Genomic DNA, 23,491 nt, shown 5'->3' on the forward strand with positions numbered 1-23,491 from the left:
CCAGGGCTGGTTATGATTGACAGACAGAAGAGGAAGGAGGCGGGTCTAAGTTGCTCTCGCGAGAGGACATTTTGAAAAGTGGCGCTTTCGCCGTTATTCAACGTAGGAGAGTGAAAAGCGATTTGCTGCAGGTACGAATCGAATTAAAGTCTGTTTCACCAAACATCTTGGTTATAAACTAAGTATTTCACACGGTTACTAACAAGGATGAATGTATTGAAAAAATTTTATTTGTTAAAATGATAATTATGAGTTATTTCGTTATGTTTTTTTGGATTGATGCTAACTATCGGGGCTAACAGTTGATCGAATTGCTCAGTTTATACACACAAACAAAACTCGATTTCACAGAGGGAGTTTGAATTTTAACAGTATTTAATTTTTTTTCATTATTGGGTCGTATCTTCTAGGTCATTTAATGAATAACTCTTTATTTAGATCATTAAAAGTGTCCGATGGGACGAGGAAAGATCAGGTAATGATTCTGTCGTGAGTTAACTCTATTTGGCGTCTGCTGTGACTAATTAACTTTAACCTGTGAAATGTGTTATTAACAGCTAACGCTAAAACAACTAAAAACAAAATGTTCAAGCAGGTGTTCTTATACGTGTTCCATTTGGGAATCTGTCTGAAATCGTTGGGTGTTTTGGTTTGGTAAACGCATCCAGTGTAACCCATGCACACCAGTAGGCTGGCATGTAATTCGTATTTGTGTTTTAGTAACATCAACATGTCTGGAGACAGTGATCTGGAGATTGAAGAGGCTTTCCGGCGAGCACAGAAAGCTCATAACAACAAGGCCAAACTCGTTGCCAGTTTGAAGAACAGATATAGTAAGGTAACGTTACAGGACATGTACACTTAATGATACACTAGTGTTCAAAATTGTGTTTTTTTTTTTAATATGTACATTTAATAAATCAAATATTACACATAGTACCACAACAATTTGTATTTTAAACTACTTTTGTAATTTCTGAAATTAAACCCTTTGAGCATTGCATACCAAAAATTCACGTTTGCCCTCATAAAAATAAAAAAACAGATAATTGAAATAATGTTTCACAGTTTAGGTTTTTTTACTGTAGGTGTATATGCTTCTTCCCGACATTGCTGTGTTAATACATTGAATAACTGAGGATCTATTTTAATTCTGTTCTGTGTGTAGTTGGAAGATAAGACTGAATTCCATGAGGAGTTCATCCGCTGCCTGAAGTATGTCATGATCGTTTACACCCGGGAGCCAGCCGTGGAGAATGTCATTGATTTTGTCACAAAGTTTGCTGCTAGTTTCGAAACTCCTGTTAATGAGGATGCTGAAGAGGAGGAAGACGAGAATGAGTTTTTGAACTTCCTGTTCAACTTCCTGTTAGAGGTAGCGTCACAAATGCATGCATTTAGCCTGAGAAAAAGTGTACTTAAGAGCACGTCTCATCATAGCGCTACTTGTTTACATAAGATTTCTTATCATTATCTCTCTTCTTTTTTTTTTTTCTCCCTCAGTCTCACGGTGCGAACAGCCATGCGGTGCGGTTTCGTGTTTGTCAGCTGGTCAATAAGTTGCTGGGCAGTCTGAGTGAGAACGCTCAGATTGATGACGATCTGTGTGATAGAATCCATGAGGCCATGCTGGTCAGAGTCACAGACAAATATCCTAATGTCAGGATTCAGGCAGCACTGGCCATGGCCAGACTCCAGGACCCCAGTAACTCAGACTGCCCCACCATTAAAGGTGCTTTACTTGAACCCATTCTAAATTGAGCTACAGCCCATACTTAACTTCTTCATTATTGATCCATGATTCCTCAAGCAATATTAAAAGGTAAAAATGATAAAAACTGATTTAATTTTGTGTTTTTAGCTTATGTTCTGCTTTTGGAAAACGACTCAAACCCTGAGGTTCGGCGGGCTGTGCTGTCTTGCATCGCTCCCTCGGTCACTACACTTCCTAAGATCTACAAGCGTACCCGGGATGTCAAAGAGAAAGTCAGGAAACTTGCTTATCAGGTAAAATTGTCAAAACAAATAAAAACCAGACTAACCTGCTGTTAAAGTTAAGGATTACAGAATTGACAGAATTAAAAGCCTGTCATTTACTCTCGTCTAAATAGTTTCGTCTTTTGAATGGTATTTTACATTAAGTTCAGATGTAATGTGTGTTTGTTTGTTCCTGAATGCGTGTTAGGTGCTGGCAGAGAAGGTGCATATTCGAGCACTGAGCATTGCTCAGAGAGTCAGTCTGTTGCATGAAGGGCTCAGTGACTCTGCAGGTAAGGAAGTACAGTGTTTGTAGATCAAACTGTCAAAGAACAACAAGGTCTCTCGAATCTATCCATGATCAAGTTGTTTACAAGCTGATGACTTTAAAGATTAGACTGAAACACCGTTATGTCTTCCATTTCAAATACCTTTTATTGTGATTGTAAAACATATTAGACAAGACATGTTTAATAGAAATATTTGGAAAAGAATCATCTGAATGCATCTTAGACTTTTTGTGTGTTGTTAAAGGAATAGTTCATCCAAAAATGCAAATTACGTCATATTTTACTCACCCCCAATCCATTTTAGGTGTATATGACTCTCTTCCTTTAGACAAACGCAGTCAATTAAAAAAAAAAAAAAAAAAAAGATCCTGGCTTGGTAATGCTGGTGGATAGCAGTCATGATTTTGAAGCTCAGTAAATTGGTTATATCTGCAAGTAATGCGTCGAAAATTAACCTATATGCCGTAATTTATATTTTTGAGTAAACTATATAACTTCTTGTATAGTTCTGTAAATTGCTCTTCTGTTGCTCTGTGCTTGCCAAGAAAGAGACATATTGCTGACATGACTGTTAAAGTCAATAAAACACATCATGTCTATTTCCCTCAGACTCAGTGAAGGAGGTCGTCAAGACCCATTTGCTGCCTGCTTGGCTTCGTTTGCTGCAGGGAGATGTTTTGCAGTTGCTGCACAGGCTGGATGTGGAGAACTGTGCAGAAACTGCAGTTACTACCTTACATGCCTTCTTTTCCATGGCAACCAGCCCGGATGACCTCCTGCAGAATGGTGTCAGGCTGGATGAGAGGTCAGTTACTTGAACTCAAACGCTGCAAAAAGCGTAATTCAGTGACTGCAGCTTTGTGGCATAAATCAAATTAGATAACTTGCCTTTTGTGTATTCATTTGGAACTTGAAAAAAGTTTTATGGAAATACAATATGAAGATGTTAATATTTGGGGGCTTATTTCTTAATTCTTTGCTCTCAGCTATCAGTAGAAGCATTGTATTACATACATTCTAGGATTTTTTAAATCCATTCAGCCGATCTCCGGTGCTGACGATAGCACTTTTACCATAGATCATTCAATCTGATTAGACGAGAAGCAGAGTTTAGATATTCTTCCTATTTAAAACTTGGCTCTTCTGTAGTTACATTGTGTGCTAAGTTCAACAAAATGACATGCTGTTTTTTAGGCTGAAATGAAAGTTTGCTGCCGTATCGTAGCCGGCACAGTAGGGCTTAGTATACGATGTAACTGGGGTGTTCTGTATATGTCTCTCTTTACAGGAAATTAATTTCTGCGGACTCCCTAACATGTGAAAATGTGTTGTACTGGAGAGCGCTGTGTGAGTTTGTCAAGAGTAAAGGAAATGAGGGTGAGGAATTACTGGAGCAGTTACTCCCTGAGGCAGCCATCTTTGCTGAGTATCTGTATAGGTGATTACATTCTTTTCTTTTATGTTTCTTGTAACCTTTTTAAATGAGAATTTCAAAAGGTTACTTTGAAATCGGTTTAATGTTATACATTCACAAATGAAAACTCCACTGAATGAGGAAGTCTCTTTGTTTCAGTTATCTTAAAAGCATTACTCAGCTGTCTGAAGAGCAGAAAGCTGATATGACGCAGCTTGAAATGGCGATGACCCAAGAGTTTGTTGGACAGCAGTTGATTATGCTAGTCGGGTGTCTGGAGACTTCTGAAGAAGGCGGCAGGTCTGAGTTATCAATATGTCTCTATGAAATAACTGCATTTTACATTTACAACGTTAAAGTTTTAATTTTCCCATGAACTGCGGTAGGAAGCGCATGTTGGCAGTGCTGCAGGAAATTCTTGTGATGCCCAACACACCCACCCCTCTGATTGGTCTGCTAGTGGAGAAACTGATTGGACTTCTGCGAGATGATGCACAGAAAATTCAGATGGTCAGTCTTTGTGAGAATCAGACTCTTGAGGGGAAAAAAAATCACCTTGAGATTGTATTAGTGTATTCCTCAGATAAAGCATGTGTTTTCTTTGGCTGTGTCTGCATCAGTGGTTCCCAACTCAAGTTCTGTGGAATCATTTCTATACTTATTCTTTATGTTTTGCTTATTTAACACATCTGATTCAGATCTTCAGCTCTTTCAGAGGGAGCTCTATGAACATATCAGTACATATGAAGTTTCAAACAATTTAAATAAACACTTTTGGTACTCAGTTGGGCCTTTAATGCACGCAACAAGATTAATCACAACAGGATTTTCCTCAATCAAAGATGGTTGAGGAAAAAGTTGTACTTGGTTGATTATGTAAATGTGGCCTTTGAGATCTGCTCATTAATGCGGAAATGTTGCTCTACAGCAATTTGCTGACGGTTTTTGTGTGTGTATGGTTATATTTTAATCAGGTTGCGGAAATAATCTCTGATGTGAGAGAGCCCATTTTGCCCGTCTCTGAACCTGTGGATGAGAATGAGAAACGCAGAAAACAAGTCAGAGTGAGTGACAGTTCATATACCATTGGTGCTTCAGGACATTAGATTGGCCTCAAAAAAAAAAAAGTATCTTTTTTATTTAAATTTTTTTTTATAGCTGGCAGAGGTGCGAGTACAGATAATGGAGGCGAAGCAGACTCTAGAAGAATGCATCAGCTGTCAGGACTTCAGTCGCGCAGCTGAGCTGAAAGACACCATCTCTCAGCTTGAGGAGCTCAAGAACCAGCTCGCTCTGGAAGCTTCACAGCCTGCTGACAGTATCAAGGAGCAGCGTGTGGAGAAGGTACATCTCATTTAAATCCAAACACTCTCATGCATAAAGTTTTCAACTGTGATATTCTATTTTAAATGGTAACAGCGTTTCACTGTAATGCTGTTTTATATGTATGAGTATGAGGCTTTCAAAAAACATGGATAAATGGATTCGCTTATTTGTTTATTTTCAGACCAATTAATCATTTTTGTTCACTATGACCTGGTATCAGTGTTGTAAATGAATATATTCATTACAAGATGGCGGTGAAATGCTCTTTAAAGGTGCTGTATGTAGGATTGCATTATAGCCCTGAATGTCAGGCTGTGTTTTGGTTTGTGAAACCCGCCCGCTGCCAGTTCACCCAATCGTGTTTCGGAACCCAAGGTTGCCAGGTTTGTCATTTTAGTCATGGCAAACAAAGGGGTCTGAGTGGGAATCTGACAACCTGCGTGTGAGTCAAGTCTGAGTAGGAGGGGCCGGGGGGAAAACGTCTCCAATATTTTGAATTTGGACTACAATACCTAGTTCAACTGTTAATCCTACATAGAGCACCTTTAACTCTTGGCTTTAAGTAATCAATATATATATATACACACACTTTTACAGACATTTCTGAATTTAAATATAGTCCCACTTAATGTAATAATCTTACGTCATGTGTCTTTTCCCCAGAGTGATCCAGAGACCTTGTTGAAGTGTCTGACAATGTGTGCAGAGTTGTTCAAGCAAATGAACATCAAGAGAGGAATCTGCCCTACAATGAACGCTCTGATAGAGTCACTGGTACAATACACAAAAAGCACTCACATCAGTAGCTATGTTGTGGTATAGGACAATCTTTGTCTACAAAGCACTTTTATCAGCCATTTTGGTTACTGAACTCTCAACCCAAAACTAGTGCAATACTTAATTAGAGCTGCAGTTATGGGAATGTAACTTCAAAGTGATCTCTCAATTCTAGATACTGCCAAGTGTGTCCAACCCTAACCCCGCTGTGCGCAACATGGCTGTCATCTGTTTGGGAACGGCTGCTCTCCACAGTAAAGACCTTGCCAACACACACCTTGTACTGCTCTTGCAGGTATTTATAACACACTTGTTACAAAGATGAATGAATTAACTTAGAGGTAGGGGTAGGCTAATTTATTTTTATGTTTAGATAACACAACTAGACGAGCCTAAAATCAGGATCAGTGCCCTCCGAGCTCTCATTGACCAGCTCCTGCTCAATGGCCTCAACATCTTGCAAGACAAGTCCGCTCCGATCGCACAAGCACCTGATTCACCAGACAATGGTAAAGGACAGCCTGAACAACAACCCGAGGAAGAGAGTACCGTCCAGAGCATTCTGAAGATGCTCTCAGAATTTCTTGATAGTGAGGTACTGCCTGTCCATTATGTTATTGGTTATGCTATATAACGTCGCTATCACTAGTAAATCTGATATTTCCTGCCAAATCAGCCGAAAGCATAAGTGGAAGTTATAAGAAATAATATAGATTTGATTTTTGTCCGGTTGTTTGCTAACTGCTGTGATTGAAGAATCAAAACTTGTCTGGCTATATACCAGTTTGGAGTAAAATCACAGTAACTTGGATCTGTACACGCATTGTAGTGGCAGAAAAACATGGCGTAAAATCCATGGAGTAAAAATGTGATGGTGTTCCGTTGGATGGTCAAAATTTGAATTTTTTTTTTTTTTTAATAGAAGACACTGTTTGAAGCTAAAAGCGGACGTTTAACTGGACAAACTATAAATGGAGCCTGCTATGATTACCCTAGCATAAATTAGATTTAAAGTGCCCCATTAGGGATTTTTGCAGTGTATAACACAGCTCTAAGCGAATTAAAACATCCTGCAACACTTTAAAAAGAATCCCAAGCTGTTTTCATGTTGAGGTCAAAATTAAACATTAGCATATTGCCCAACCACTTGTTGGTGTTTTCAAGCTGCATGAAAATTCATGCTTTGCCGCTAGGTGCCGTTTGGAGCGTTAAAAGCTATCAAATACTGCTTGAAATGGAATCTACTGCAAGGGTTTGGAAAAATTAGTCGTTGAATTAATCGTTTAGGGGAATCGAACAAATTTGGTAAAAATAAATGTATAAGAAAATGAAAGTGTTTTTGACCTTGCATGCATGTTGTGTTGTTTGAGACTCCCAAAACCAAAATATTAACTTTCAAAACCCATAATAGGGGCACTTTACATAATATTCACACATGCAGTTCATAGGCATCCTTAGAGCATCATCATAAAAATACTATTTATACTTAACATTTCCATTTTATCTCACAATTGTGACTTTTCTGCTTGCAAATTCAAGTTTCATCTCCTAATTTGCATTTTATCAATTAATCTCAAGTGTGGGTTTGTCAATTCAGAATTAAAAGCCTGAAGTCAGGGATATAAACTCATGATTCTGAGTTTTGATAATGAAAGTCAGAATTTTGAGGTAGTTCAAAATGACTTCTTTTATTTCACGGCTTCCATAGACTGCAATTTTAAAATAATAATAATTTCTTCCACACAAAAACATCATCGCTGTTTGCACTGAAAATGTACAATTTTGCTGTTTAAAAAAACCCTTATGCTAGACAGCTGTTACAGCTCCATTCACACCAGTGCGTAGTTATTCTGCCAACTCCTTAAGCTAGCAACTTGTCAAAGCTGATTGGCAGTCATTTTCACAATGTGCCTAAGTGGAGCCAAATGTTCTGCAAATGCTGTACCAAATAGGATTTCATTATTTCAGATCTGTGAGCTCCGCACGGAGACAGCAGAGGGTCTGGCCAAGTTGATGTACTGCGGGAGAATTTTAAGTCCAAAGCTGCTGTCTCGTCTGGTTCTGCTGTGGTACAATCCTGTAACGGAGGATGACCAAAGACTACGTCATTGCCTGGGAGTTTTCTTACAGCTGTATGCCCGGGCCAGCAGGTATACATCCTGGGAGAGTCTCCCTTTCTTAAGGGAGTGCATTTAGTGCATTTTACCAATAAATACAGTCTTTCTGAGAAAAATCTTTGACAACATTGAAAAATATGACATCCCACTTTTGAACACTGTGTGAGTGTTATAATGTATTAATAGAGCTGTTGTAGTTATTATTATTGTTGTGATTTTGCTTTTCTTATTTTATTTTAAAAATGCATGAAAAGGTTACTGAGCAGCTAAAAATAAAATATTCTTTCAGCACAGATTATGACTTTATACCCTGGTTAACAAGCAGATAGGTGCAAGCTCATGCAGCACTGTTTGAAAAAAAACTATATATAACCCCGTGCATGTTTTAGAAAATAGTACGTTCTGCAGTTTCTTTTTCTAATTGCTTGAACATTCGGGGCATCCCTAGTATAAAGGGACAGATCATTCAAAAATAAAAATAATTTCATAAGATTCATAAGATTTTGTCTGAGAGATGTCTCTCCATTTAAAGTCCGTTTCACTTGCTGTTTATTAAAATTATCCATATGAATCAAGCAGTTTAGTTCAAGTTTTTTGGATAAGTATAATTTAGGCTTTTATGTGTCAGTTTTCACCTATTAATGTAATGTACATGTTCATGCTGCCAATAACATTTAAGGCTATTATAAAAGCACAGATGGGTATTTATAGTTGTTACTGTCATGTTTTGCACTAGAACAAATCAAGAGTGTGTGGAGGAGAGTTTTCTACCTACCATGAGAACTCTGTTCAATGCTCCAGTGACGTCTCCATTGTCTGAGGTAGACACATCCAACGTGGCTGAACTGTTTGTTGAACTCACACGACCCGGCGCTCTTGTGCAACCTGCTGTCGTACAGGTACACAAAAATAACACGATAGTTCAAAGCACTTCAATCTGGTTCTACGTAAATGATCCAACCTTTTTTTGCAGGCCGTGTCTGTGCATGGCTCTCTGGCGGTACGTATTTGTAATGAAATCTTGAGGGACGTTTCCGCTCCTGAGGTGCGTCTGTACTGTAAAACTCTCAGCTGGCTGGACATTAACACTGAACCTGGACCTGCTAACAGTGAATTGCAACTCCTTTTAAAAGATATTTTACAGGTACTTCCTTTTTTGCGAACTTCTAAATGGTTAAAATGAAGCATTGGATAAAAAGTAAATGAAATCATCTGTCAGATTAGATTGGAATTGATTGACAGTTTTTCTTGTTTGTGCGTGGGTTACAGGAAGTAAAAGAAAAGTACTGTACAAGGGTTATTGAGAAGCTTTGTAGCCAGCTAGATGGAGATCGCTGTTCCAAAACGGCCAGTAATCCGGACACAACTTTGCTTGCCTTGGATGACAATACTGGAGGTACTAGCTAACACATTTTGCCAGACTTAATCCATCTAACATTACTGTTTTTAGACCCGTATATTTAATGTGAATTCAGAAGTGTTGGTGGAGCTACGAAGTAGTTTTAAAGAGGAGTATAATTGTGCAGATTCATAATTTTATTAATTTGTAAGTTGTATAACATTTATAACTGTTCTAATTCATTAATCAATCAATTATTTAATGTCTGAAATGTGTGTGTAATATCAGGGCTGTCATTCGGTTCAAATTGAATTAACTTCATTAATTGCATATTTTTTTATGTTCTAAAAGTGAACTAATACTACTTTTTTTGCACTGAGCAAATGACAAGCCTGTTTACATTTCACACTACAAACTCATTTCTTCTGACCATGCAAAATGTACATTTTTATTATCCATTTTTTTTGCCACTCTGTGCCACATAATGTATTTTCATTTAAACAGTTTTCATTGATATACATTTTTTTTTATCATTTAATATATCTTTTGGTGTTAGACATGAAATGGTGACTAAATCCAAACAACGTGACCAGCTTTATTTCAAGATACTAGATGACTAAGGCAGCGGTGACAACCCGACCAGGCTACAGTAGTCCAAAAATAACACAGTACTGGAAAATCTCAGAAGAAGCTAAATTAGGTTTGGTCAAAAACTAAAGACTGGTTTGCTATAGATGCTTCTTGTATAAAGTACAAATAAAGTTCCTAAAAGGGCTCTGAGAAGTCACTAAGTTGGCAACATTTGATCCACTGGTTAGGCCATGGGTCAAACAGTAAATGTGTGCTGCATTAATTAACGCTGTTACAATGAATTTGCATTAACATGTTATTAATACTTCAATTTAGATTTTTTTTTTATGTTTCCATGCAGAAATGTATATTAATATGTAAATTTAATATCAAATTCTTAAATATCCATGCGTGTATTTACATATATATTGTGTGTACTGTTATGTAAACAAACTTTTATTTTGGATGCGATTTTAATCATTTGACAACACTAGTGTATAATCAAATATATATATATATAAAGAAAAAAAACTTAGTAGGTAAAACAATACTGTTTAAATTCCATTCCCAGGGGCCCATTTTAGCCATTAATGCACTGATAGTTGATTCTCTCTCAGGTTGTGTAAAAAAAAGAAAAAAGAAATGGAAGTTGTTTTCTTTATACCTGTAATGTTCAATGTCCCATTAACAAAACTATCTGTGCATCCTTGCAGAGGTGAACAGAGAGGAGATCAAACCCAAACGTGCAAAAAGAGGTGGAGTTCTATTTAATTGGCTAAGATGCTACAAGTAAATCTTTTTCTTAATGTTGTATTAACTTTTACTCTACTGTGCTTCAGGACAGAAAAAAGCTTCCACTGCAAAGATCGGGAAGAAAGCCAGTAAAGCAGAGTTGTCCTCTGATGAAAGGTTGGTTTATTCTGCATACTAATGGTTTTGTTCATTTCAAACGAACATTTTTCTTTAAGCTTTTCTTTTGTTGTTCCATCTAATCTTTCTATAGTGATGAAGAGAATGTTCCAGAAGTACTTCCATCTGCACGACCAAGTCGCCGTGCCAAGATTGCTGCTTTGGATAAAACGAAGCAGGATCTGACTGCCCTTATGAACCAGGAGGCCAATGGTTCATAAGAGTGGATTACTTTTGAAGGTCCGCTTTTGTCCCATTGCATTCTAGCTTCTTCAGATTTACTTGAGAAATTATATACTGATAAATATGAATACAAGAGCATAACCATTTAGTTTGACTGTTAAGGAACCTGGCTATTTTTAGGGAAACTGATCTATAAACATGATGTTCATGTATGTTGAATGGCAACAATGCTTTAATTTCTATGCATTTCTTTTAAGTCTAAATAAACCTGTAACACAATTACTCAATCTGTTTGCAAGAGCCTTTATTGTTCTAATGACTGAGACAACTTCTTTTGAAGGCAAGTATAAAAACAGAGAAAATACAATGTGTGTACATAATTTGCATGTTTATGTACAACATATAGCACCAGGTAACAAGTTTACAGTGGCCAAAACTTCAAAATGGCAGAACTAATAAGACGATAAACAGAAGGCCAATTCTCATAACAAGCTTCAACTCCAGCATATGGTTGGCATAGGTATAAAGGTATAATGCACCAATTTTGCAACAGTTTTTGGATTACTCCAGCAGTTTGAATGGTTGAGCAGTTGATGGAAACCTATGTTGGCACACGATGTAAATTGTCAATCTCAGCAGTTTTGGAACAAACACCTCTTACAAGTATGCAGACAAATGGTTTAAATCTAATAGAATTAACTAGTTTTATGCACCTAAATACATATAAAGGAGGACTGACTGACTAAACTTGTATTGCAGTGGTGCAAACCAGTCTAGTTACAGGAAACCTAAATAAACATCAATGCTACAATAGGGCAATTTTAGACTTCTACATACTCGGGGGGGCAGGGCCACAAATTAGTAACAGCAGATGGAAACGAACACAGTATTTAAATAAATAACTAAACATACAGGCTTTAACCAGTTAGAATGGATTTAGGTAGAGGTCAAAACGGTTACTAGTTTAGACCAATCTACCATGTCTTACCAGTAGATTTCAGGAGGTAGGTGTCACATACTGCAATAGATCACAAATTAAGATTTGTATAAGTTTTTGTATTTAAGAAACAATGTGTGGAACATTTGCCTCTGGGTCATCTTAAAAGCTTTTAATTTAAAAGAAAGCAAAACAGAATCTTACATCTTTCTGAGAACAAAACGTTGCACCACAAATACACTGTACATGGAAAATGGTTTTAGTCAGGAATAAAACGGGAACGGGAGCAGTTTGGGTTTGGTAGTGCAATGAGAACATGAACCTGGATGTAAATTAACGCTTAAATGATTTTACACAACTTGGCAAACAGTCTAAATTCACAGGTTTCCATAAATATAGGATAAGAGGAGATCAACTAAGACCCAAAAAGAGGAGAGACTACTATCATTTTCAAATTCCAGAATGCATTGAGAGTACATTTTAAGAGGAGAATTTTGGTCTGACACATTAACAGCACATGAGAAGACTTCAGGAAAAAAAAAATTAAAAATTAAAGTTGAAAAACTTAAATATTCGCAAAAATCCCATTTAAAAGAGCTCTTACAACACAAAAGATTATAAAGTGTAAAAGAAAAAGTGAAATGAAATTTGTCTTCTCCAGAATTATATAAAAGTTTGCTTTAATGTTAAACTCTGCTACGAGATTTGGGCAAACCAAACAATATAATGCTCTTGTAACCTTTGATTCTCCTTCATGTAACTAGATCTTCTCATGGTCTGCACCAAAAATAAAATTCAAAGATTTTTAAAAGGTAAATAAAACATTTTACAAACATAAAAACACAAAATAAGTTTAAATAGTGCAACAAGTGTCTTAAAGTTGTTTTTTGCTACATGACGCTTGCAGAGGTTGCGTGTCATAATGCTTGTGATACTCAGCCAGACCACTGTTGAAAGGCACCTTATGATAGTTCAAGAAAATGTCTTGCCCAAAACTGGTCCCAAGTTATTTCAGTGACCCTGCAAAGCACAATTGAGACATTTAGATGAGTTCTCAAAGAAAATACAGTCTATAAATACAACATGTGCTGATTTTAAACCTTATCTCACAAAAAACAACAAGTAGGCGATACTTTTAAAAGCAGACCATTCTGGTACCACACTATCAGAATCAATAAAGTAAATCTAACTTTTACAATTTAATATCAAATAAAACAATTTCTTTACAGAAGCCAGAAACATACTTTATGCCAGTATGTAGATAACAGTCCGGTTGAATTTATTTGACATGAGTTGTTGGTCTGGAACGAACAAACCTCCGTTCTACTGTCAGAGTGAGTTACATAAAAATGACCCTACATCACAAAACCAGTCATAAGGGTCCATTTTTTTAAATAAAAAATACAGGGGTTATTATTTAGTTAACTACAACTTAACTTTAAAAATGCTCTGCCAAATGCTCCCTCAAATGCAAACTGTGCTTCTAAAATGTGTTTTATTTTTTGATTCATTAATTCATTCATAATTTTCCCATTATTGTTGTCTTATGATTGTGTGGTTTTGAGGGATATTTGTCCTAGGGTACTAGATAAAGAGAATGTAGAGACATGATCTAACACTATGATGCTCAAAACAGCTTTTGTAGCGACAATTAATTTGCACTTGTGTACTTGCATAGAGTATGTTTCAGGCATAACAAAATAATGTTAAAAGATGACTTACCGAGCACAAAGTCACACCACCTTGCTCCTAGAACACCCCTGCTGCTCCTTGATTGTCTGAGCATTTTTGTTGGGGGAGATGGACTTGTGCTCCAGCTTTTCAGTTTGCCTCTTTTTCTTCCTCCCTTGCTCTGGCTTTTTGGGGATGAGTGCAGCTGTACTGGAAAGTTAACTGGACTGGGACGTGTCCCTTCCACCAAAACATCCTCATTCTCCTCATGATCAGAGACATCATAGAGCTTTACTGTGCAAGTGTTACATTCCTCTGTCACTGACTTTGTGTTTGGGGAGTTGATCTTTTTCAGAAACACCCTACACTCCTTTAGGGACTCTGGACTCCAAGCTTTGGAGCTGATTCTGTTCTGCTTTGAAAGGTTGGCAATCCCAATCATTTTCTGTGGAGTTTTGACTAGAAGCTTTAATGCATTTTGAACTTTCGTGATTGGTCTGGATGTCTTGCCTACCAAGTTAGGCATTTCTTTCCATGATTCTAGAGTCTCAGCACCTGAAGCCCTTGTCCTCATCTGGTCGTGAAACACTTCTAATGTTATTCTAGGTCTGGTTTTAAACTTCTGTCTCGCTCTAAGCAGAGCTGTTCTATAGATAATCCATGTGCTTCTAGACCAAGAAATGCGCTGCCTAACATCATGCCTTGGTTTAAATGATGATGTATTAAAAAGCTTTCTCTTGGCTTGTGACCTTGACTTGGACAGCATTTCCTGTGCTTGTTTGTGCATTGACGGACTCTTTGGGACAACTTTAGCAAATTTCTTGACATGTTTCCTGAGTCTCTCTGCCTGTGGACTTGGGCAAACATTGCCTTTGCAATTTGGTCTGCTGAGGTTGTAGTGAAAGACATCCTTGGGATTTCTTGCAGTGGCCTTCTTTACAATAGCAAGGGACTGAGTTTCTGTGGACTGCATAAACCACGTACAGAGCTTCTCCATGTTGTAGTTTTTCTCAAAAAGCATTTTGATGGCAGAAGCAGACTTCTTAGCAGATCCTCTGAGGCTCTCACAAGTTTTTGGTTTAAGATCTGATTTAATCTCTCTTGACTTGTTAGCCTCGAGGACATCTGATACCCAAGTGTTGGACATTAGCCTGATCCTCCTAGCTAACTGTTCATTTAAAGTGTCAGGTGATGCTGAGGCGGGCCACCACCTGAAACCGTCATTTGATGAAAAAATTGAGTCCATTGAAATGGTAGAAAAACGAACAACGTCTTGTACGGAACTGACATTCTTGGTCCTAGTGGAAAGTGCATTTTTTGGGAGGTGCTCTTGCTCTTGTCTGTTCTTTGTATTCTTGCTGGACTCACAGCTAACCTTATTCAGCAGTAGTTTCCGTGACCTGCGAACCAATGCGCAGGATCTGGCAGTAGCGACAGAGTGAAGCAAGTGAATGGAGGGTTTCCGTTCTCTAACAGAATGCCTTACTGGTATGAGCTGCCCTCTGGTACAATGACTATGTTCTTTTGCTCCAACCACTATATCCTTGTCAATGTCAGTAGGAATGCAGATTGTCTTCTGCTCTTTGGAAGGTTGAATTTCAACAAGAAGGTTCTTTCTGAGCAGGTGTGAATCTTTTGTGTCCCTTTTTATATGTATCTTTCTTTGCCTTGGAGACCCTGTGGTGACAGTGACAGAGATACCAGATATTTTGACTTTGGGAGGTCTTCCTGGCTTTCGTGACACTGCGGTGTCACTCTGTCTTTGACATTTGATGTTGCTGCTTGAAGAAATACATCTCCTGTCTTCAACAGGCATAACAAAATGGTCATCTTTAAGCATCTGATCACTACTACTAGTCTTTCCAGAATATGTTTCACTGTACGTGCCACCATTTAATAGTTCAAAAACATGTTGTTGTTCTGAGATATTACTCAAATCTTCAGAAACTACTCTTTTTGCCCTTCTTGATCTTCCATACACTATGGTGATTTTTAGGTTTTTGTTTCCATCATCCTTACCAGAAATTTCTGTTGTCCTATGATTTACTGCACTGGAACCGGTTGTACCAGATGATGAACACAAGTCTGTTGTTTTGGGTTTTGGAGGTCTGCCAATGGGACGTTTCACAGACTTCACAATATGTGGTCCTATTTTTTTGGGACGCCCAGGACGCCTTTTTACTGGAGATGTTTGATGTACAATTGGTAGTGTTTCTTGGTGTTCATCTTCGTTGTTTGAACAACTTGGCAATACTGCATCATGTGAAACCACTTTTGGTAAAGTATACTTGTTCCCACCATGTTCAACAGATCTCCCTGGAGCTGATTCAAGGACTGGATCCTGGAAATGTTCATCGATGGCACTACCTGCCCATGAGGATTCCACACATGGATCAAACATCTCTCCATGGGAATCTGAGCCTGAGGCAGCTGCTTTGAGTGTGTATTTTACACCATCTTCACCTGTCACAGAGGAAACAAACATGAGCTTTATTGGACTATCATATTTCAGTCCAGACAAGCTTGCTTTAGCTTCTTGTCCACTCTCAGTGGTAGTAAAGTTAGACATGGTTTCAGTAGGGCTGTGCGAGTCAGTGTTTAGACTGTTGGTCTTATGGCGTTTATGTTCTTTTGATGGTGAAGTAGAATTCTGGCATGGTTTCCTTTTTCTTGCACTCTCTTTATCAGGATTCCTTCCATTATCCTTGTGCTCACATGGTGGCTCTTTTAATGAAGTTATGTATTGTGGCACATCACAGCCTTCTTGTTGATCCTCATTTTGAAGAGGCTGTTTATTACATATATCACTTGGCCAGGCGATTTCTTCTGTAGAACCAAGAGCTGTTGAGGTACTGTCCTTAGGGGAATGCTTGGCGAATATACTTTCTGAAAAACAGGCTGCAAAATACATTTTCCGTGGCTCAGTAACATAGGATGAGAAACGCTGTGGTGGTACAATATTTCGTCTGGCTCTTCCAACTTGAACGGTCAGATTTTTCGCTTTATGAATTTTTGCATTTGCTTGCAATTGTGCACTTTCATCAAGAGGCAGTGGTTCTTCAAAATATACATTTTGAGGTTGAATTTCTTGGCTCTTTTGTTTATTCGTTGTCTCCTTCATTTGTGTATGCGTGGTTGAATTTTCTAAGGTATCTTTTATAGGCTTTGAGTCCACTGTCCTGGGTATTGTGTCCAACTTTCTACTATCAGATTGTTCAACAAGAGAGTATGTTAGCTGTGCAGCTTTAACAGTTTTTAAGGACCTCTCTCTCTCAAACCCTAAATTCCTCTTTAAACATGATGGACTAAGTCTGGCCAGATCTCTTTTGATTTGTAAGCTTTGTCTTCTTGATGATGGAAGATCAGGTGACTTAGCAACTAATGTTTCCAGTCTCTTGCGGGAACGTGTCTGAGGGGATCGCTGTTCGGTGGCAACATGCTGTTGTAAAAGCTCATTAAGGTTGTAATCTTTGTCACTACTGTTGTGTAGCACGGTTGTTATAATTTCTGTCAAATGTGTGTCATCTGTCTTGGAGATTTGACTGCCAAGATTTTGCTCCTTCTCTGAAGGTTGGATGCTTCTGAGCTTTTCAGTGACTCTGTCCATTAGATCTCCTATGAAAGACCCACACTGGTGGTCATTCTCCTTTTCTGCATTTGTATGCAACATTAAAACTTTTTCACAACATTCATCCGAAGATCCCACACGAAGAGGAGTGTTACAGTACAAAGCTGTATCTTCATGCTCTGTTCTGTGAGGTAGGAGAGAAGGAGGTGCCATGTTTAATGACTTGCAGTCCTGAATTTGTAAGATACTGGACTTGACAGCCATTTTACAATCCAGGTCCATTGGCTTTGGTGATAGTGGTGGTGGGGAGGGGCTACGGCTTCCTTTACATCTATTGTGGTAATTGCAATCACCCTCATGGGTAATTCGAGTTCCTCTTACATGAGAAATGTAAGTATGATCACCATTGTGCTGAAGATGGCACGATGGTAGTTTTGAGTGAGTACAACAAACAGTGGGGTTAGAAGAGTTATCTTGGCCAACACATGCCATAGATGTATCTTGGCAGGAATTGCCATGAATGTTCCTCAGACAGACGCAAAGAGGAGAAATTGTTGGAAGCCTACAAGCTGTTCTGCAACAAATGCCAGCAGTTACTGAGCAGTCACTTAATGAAAGTATCGGGGCCTCATTAAGTGATTTTTTATCAGCATGACAACAGAGAGATTCAGCCTTAAACTGTCTTCTGTGAGCATCACGCAGTGTTACGGAGATGTTGTATTCTTCCTGCATGTCCTTTAAAATATGATAGAAGAGCAGTCTATGATGGGAACAAAGCGAAGACAGGACCTTCTCCAACACAGTAACTTTCCAGACCACTGGAGCTTTAGAACCATCTTCCGTCTCCAGTCTGGACCGGTCTTCCACATTTGGCCCTAAGAAACTACATAAATAAACTGGGTTAAGTCATGACTCAATGACAATCAGCTTTTCATGAATGTGAGTTGCGCTACACCTCTCATCTCTTTTTATTTTTTACTCCGTTGTAATGTGCAACACATTAACAAAATACTACAATAAAAGACATTTTGCAGAATTATAAAGTTTGCATAGGTGTATTTAAAATAGAACTCAATCTTGTTAAAAGCTGACATTTCATTGCAAAGATGTCACATCCATACATATATGCAGAATTAAAAGCATGTTAATGGAACAAATAAAGTAATATTCCACCTCTTTCAGCTTCTCCCAAGTTTATGCACAAATTAGAAATGTACAAAGTACAAACAACTTTTTACATGGAACATTTTTTTTTATTGGTAACTCGAAGGCAAAGGATGGCGATTGTAGCAACGCTTACACTCAGGAAAACCATACAGAATATTTAATTATTTTAATCAAACCTGAAAAATGTTGTTTCCTGATGTATCAGTGTGTTTCCTGACAGAACTACTTACAAACCAACATTTGCAGGTAATATGTCATCTGTTTTAAAATTGAAACTCCAAGGCTTAACACAAATTTGTTAAGGGGTGGAGGGGAAAGTTAGAGAAGGTTTCAAAAAGTATATAAACTGCAGAGTTTTAAATGTAGGACAGTTCAAACACACTTGAGTAATATGCCTTCAGTATTTCCATCTTACTACTATTAATTTAATTCTTGCTTTGATTAGCCTTATTCACATGTTGAGGAACATTACAGGACATGAAACTCACTTATGCATGCAAGTGCAGTAAAGCATTTCACATATCAATGTGCAAGAGCAACAAAGTGCTTCAACACAAAACTAACACAACATTTAAACTTCATATTCTGATTACACTGAAAGAAATAACACAACACATACAATTAGATATAAGAATTAGAGGGAACAATACAAAACAATATTAGTGCAACAAATGTATGCATAAATAACTGATTGCAAAATGATTCATATCCTGCACCCGTTATGAATATGAAATTACTTAGAAAGGCCTAAATTGGTGATATTGATCTCTTTAAATGATCCAACTATAATCAAGCCAAACTGTTCGGAGGGGGGGGGGGGTAAAATCTAAGTGAAAGAATTTTATGCCTTTCTATAACCACTCTTGAACATAAACTGTCCCTATAATATGGGAGAAAACAAATTAGCTTTGGATGAACCATATTTGGCTCTACAACAGAATCCTAAAGGCCCTTATTTTGATATAAAAGAACAGTTTTAACACGATCATGCTCTGTTTCAATAGGACTGTTGTTACCCTGAGAATAACAATGTTTTTTGGACTGAAATTATACAGGACATTAATGTTAATAAATGTTAGAACATAGAAGAGAAATGACAGAATGGTATGCCCCCAAAGGAAGCCAAAACATATCTCAATGAAAATGAGAACATCACTGACAACACATGTATATGACTTTAAAAATCCACCCTTTACATTAAAAGTGAAAATGTGCCTGTGACATATCAAACACCCCCCCACAAAAAAGAAAAACTGAAGTTACATTGGTAATTATGGTAACCGTATATAAATCCACAATGCAGATTTTACATACAATCCACAGTAGTATATAAATACTTTTTTGTTTGTTTCGTTTCGTTTCCAAAGATTTATGTAAAACTGCTACTGGCCTGCAGAATAACTGAGCAGTAGCTGTAAGAGCAGGCACTGTGTTATTTTAAGAGATATGAAGAACATTCAGGGTGGTTTGATAAATGCTTGAACATTAAAATTTAAGAATATATCAGTAAATCTGTTTTTTGTTTTTGTTTTTTTTTGTTTTTTTAGGGAGTAGGGAGAAAAAAATTGAGGATCAGCAAGAGGTAAACCATTTACAGAACATTCACAACACAAAGATAAACACATTAACATTGCAGATCAGAATGTTAATATTTTCAAAGCTTCAAATCACAAAATGTACATTTCAGCTACACTTTGCAAAGCACTACAAGAATACTTGTGAATCAGATAAATGAAAAAAAAGGATGCCATTCAAAGTCAGTGTATGGCATTTTTTTCATAGCAAGTACAAAACAATAACCTGTATCACAAGTATGTGTGCAATTTTTGTAAAGTGCAACTGAATCTTATATTCCCACTATACAAGCTTTTAAATTCAGTAAAAGGAAAAAAATGCTATAAATACGGACTTGAATTATCAGTATCATGTAATTAAACAGTTGTATAAGCCTTTAAAAGCTATAGTAATCAGTAGCATGAACAACGAACAAAATAATAATAATAACAATAATATTAATAATAATAATAAAAACCACAGAGCAATTCAGAGTAGCACTTGAATCAGGCTTTGCATTTCAGTCATGATAAGTGCATCATGAAATGTGGACAAGGAAAAATTCTGATCCAAGTTCAGCAGCAGTCTACTCTGAACAGCTTCATTCATGGAGTGTGTAAGTGGAAAGGCAAAATGACCCTGAACTGTTTTGGTTTCAGCAGACAGATAATGCAAGGATGTCTTTAGATTGAGAAACAACATAACATTATAAAAAAAAGAAATTCAAACCTGCAAAGAGAATATTGAATAATGATTTCAGTATTTCCAATTACTGAAAAATAATCCATTATCCAATATAAATAATAAACATTCACTGGGACTGCCCTTAAGCGTTTTTTTCCCCCTGTGCATTATTCTGACATGCATTACACTGCATTTCCAACTTACCCCATATGATGTGCTGAGCAGATTTGCAGGGAAAAAAAAGTGTAAAGGGGCAAGACTAAAAAAGAAAGCAATGTTTTGTCTGTGTGTGTGTGTGTGTGTGTGTACATAAGTATCTGAACTTACAGAAAATAAATAAATACAAATAAAAACACTATCAGTGCAGAATAAGGGAAGTCTCATCCACAAAAAGCCTGAGATGGTCCAAGCTTTCACTCCAATGATCTGGCAACAGTCCTGATTAATGTACTTCATTAATACTTTATGAAACTGATACAATTATCTATGTTATACAATAACTTGCCAATAAGCATAGTAGTCCAAAAGTGCTATTTACATAATAGTGTTGTTCCTTTGCTGGAGTGGAAACTTGTACCTATATCTACCCATTGCATAAAAGGATGGACATCTCCCACTGGTGAGTTAAAAGAGATGTTACAGTCATGCTGTCACCAGGCTGTCAAACAGACACCCTAAAAAATACTGTCGATAGACTTCAAATGAAATGGCCAACCACTACAAAGACTAATTAGTGTGAAAGCTGCATACAACAATCGTTAAGCTGAGATTAGCTTATGTATGAACAAAACCTGAATATTATATTTCTTAGTTTTAAAAGAGTAATTAACTTCAAAATCAACAGTGCTTTACAATATTTTAAATATATATTCATATAGATATCCACAGTGAAACCCCTGAATAGATTTTTTTTTAAAGGCATGTTTTTTAACTTGATAAAATGTACCATTTAACCTGTGGTTGAGGATTCAAGTGTGTCTTCCAAGTCTGAATGAGGTCCTAACTGCATGTAAAAAAAAAAAAAAAAAAAAAAAAAAATCCTTGTTGGCTGTAGTTTAGGCGATGTTTAGTTAAAACCATCTCTAGGAAATAGTTGAGGTTTTGGTTTTGAGTTAAGACTGTTTGTAGGCAGTAGATGAGGCATTGGTTGTTGTCCCTGACTTTCCGGAGCCTGAGGTTTCTGCTTCAGCAAGACGGAGCTTCTTTTTTGGTGGGGTCTTGAGCGTGCCCGTTCGCTCTTTGACTTTGTACTCTAGAGTGCTGTGTGGCACCCCATAGACGCCCTGAGCTTTCGACACGCTCATCTTCCCACCAATCACCATGGCTATGGCCTCCTCCAGGATGTCGTGGTCATACTGCCGATAACGGCCCCGCTTCTTCCGTGGCTGCTTGTCTCGGCGGTCATCATCTCCGCTGTCAATCATGCTTCCAGTGACGCTCCCGCCAATGCTCCCATTCTTCATGTTCAGACACAGTGGAGGCAGGTCACCCTGGAGTAGACGTGACTCTAGGCCAGAGTGGCTTTCGATCAAGCCCTGTTTAGGGAGAATGGTCTTCAGCTTGTGGAAAGCAGTGGAGCCATCAGAGGCTTTGTTGGCTTGGTACACAACATCCACCAGACCAGCCAGATCCAGCTGGGCTTTGGGCTGAGCACTGAAGCGTACCTGAGGGATTCGGATGTGCACAGCTGGCCCAGTGGAAGGACTCTGAGGAGATGTGGCTGGCTCTGTACTGGTGAAAGTCCCGTCATTCTGCTCCCGTAGCTGCGAGACCATCCTCTGCAAGGTTAAGTGGTGAAGGTATGACGAGGCAGTCACGGCTGCCGGAAACTTTAGCTCTGTGTGCTCTGGTGACGTCAATTTACATTTTCTTACTTCGGACTGCTCTGACTGCGAGCGAGCCCACGCTGCTACCTTCTGCAGGACAAGTCGAGTGTCATTGGTTGGGCACACTGCCTCTGTGCCCTTGTCGCCGGAAACCGATGCTTCCCTTGCCTTCCACTCTGGTAATAAGGCCTCTGTCTGAAACTGTAAGGTTTTTTGAGGTATCCCGTATAGTATGGCTGCTTTGTGAATGTCCAGTGATCCAGACCGAATATCTTTCAAGGCTTTAGAGAGCAAACCTTCTGCAAACTCAGAGCTGCGATCCAAATAGTCCTCTCTGATTGGTCTCCTAAGGGGAGGTGGGTGGGAGGATGAGAAACGAACGGGTGAGCGGACCAATGACAGGACGCACTCAGGGTCCACTCCTTTACTGCCTTGTCTTTTGGTAACATCACTCGCTTCTCAATTGTCTGTATAACACAAAGCCTTTGAGTTGTTTGGGTATAAAACACTTTTTGTTTTTGGCCTTAGGTTGCAAACGATACTTCTTGGAAGGACAGTTCTCTCGACAATTGTGTGGAGAAAGACAAGCGCTTATGGGATTACTTCCAGTATCTTTGCAATGAAGATGCATTTTGTATGACTCTGGTATCTATTTCTCATGTGAAAATAATATTGCATAAATCAACGAATAGATCAATAAACAAACGAATAAATACAGGCGGTACAAAGGAACAAGTAAAGCCCCTGACTGCTGGCAAATGTGACGTTACCTTCCAACAAGTTAGAAAAGAGTCAACCCTTTGGCAGTGCAACAAAACAACCACTAAATTATACATAAAACACATCAAAGTTTGTTCACCCAAAACAATCAGGATACAAAAAAACAAAAACAAAAAAAAAACTATTCAATATTACTGGGTTCAAAATGTTACCATTTTAGTACCAAACTTTTCTTTGGCTTCGGCAGGATGAACAAACAGTCAAGCACATAACTTGGTGAACAAAAGCTGAAGTACTCACCTTGAAACCTTTCTTTGAGTAGTTTCATTTTCTGCTGATGTGTTTTTCTTGGAGAGGTCAAGCACTTCATCAACTATGAGAGATAATCCATGAAAAAAAACAATTAATACCAAGTTTAAGAGAAATGCACAGAATCATTGCAAGTAATGAAATATTTACACA

General features: G+C 37.9%; 2 protein-coding genes across 6 annotated transcripts in view; one reads left to right on the top strand and one right to left on the bottom strand.

The window, feature by feature from the left end:
- On the top strand, positions 1–11,189 carry ncapg (non-SMC condensin I complex, subunit G). Of its 3 annotated transcripts, XM_043250248.1 has the most exons (23): positions 59–131; positions 439–475; positions 721–838; positions 1,169–1,375; positions 1,504–1,732; positions 1,862–2,007; positions 2,186–2,270; positions 2,877–3,072; positions 3,556–3,705; positions 3,841–3,981; positions 4,068–4,191; positions 4,656–4,745; positions 4,840–5,025; positions 5,671–5,781; positions 5,960–6,079; positions 6,158–6,379; positions 7,753–7,934; positions 8,638–8,800; positions 8,875–9,045; positions 9,171–9,297; positions 10,524–10,565; positions 10,650–10,719; positions 10,814–11,189. In XM_043250248.1, the coding sequence occupies exons 2-23, from the start codon at positions 456–458 to the stop codon at positions 10,938–10,940; spliced, it is 3,027 nt and encodes a 1,008-aa protein (XP_043106183.1). In that variant the 5' UTR covers positions 59–131; positions 439–455; the 3' UTR covers positions 10,941–11,189. The 3 variants fall into 3 exon arrangements, with proteins under 3 accessions (XP_043106193.1, XP_043106183.1, XP_043106175.1); XM_043250258.1 differs by lacking the exon at positions 439–475 and having other exon boundaries at positions 1–131; XM_043250240.1 differs by lacking the exons at positions 59–131; positions 439–475 and having other exon boundaries at positions 600–838.
- The window catches only part of lcorl (ligand dependent nuclear receptor corepressor-like), a 16,947-nt gene continuing 4,641 nt past the window's right edge, over positions 11,186–23,491 (bottom strand). Inside the window, exons 6-8 of one of the 3 annotated variants that reach the window (XM_043250221.1) lie at positions 23,330–23,402; positions 13,562–17,961; positions 11,186–12,859 (exon numbers count right to left, since the gene is read on the bottom strand). In XM_043250221.1, the coding sequence (XP_043106156.1) occupies positions 12,846–12,859; positions 13,562–17,961; positions 23,330–23,402 (4,487 nt within the window). In that variant the 3' untranslated portion in view covers positions 11,186–12,845. The other 2 variants (XM_043250215.1, XM_043250226.1) reach the window with 2 other exon arrangements.

Source organism: Puntigrus tetrazona, chromosome 1 (assembly GCF_018831695.1).
Source record: "Puntigrus tetrazona isolate hp1 chromosome 1, ASM1883169v1, whole genome shotgun sequence".
NCBI lineage: Eukaryota > Metazoa > Chordata > Actinopteri > Cypriniformes > Cyprinidae > Puntigrus > Puntigrus tetrazona.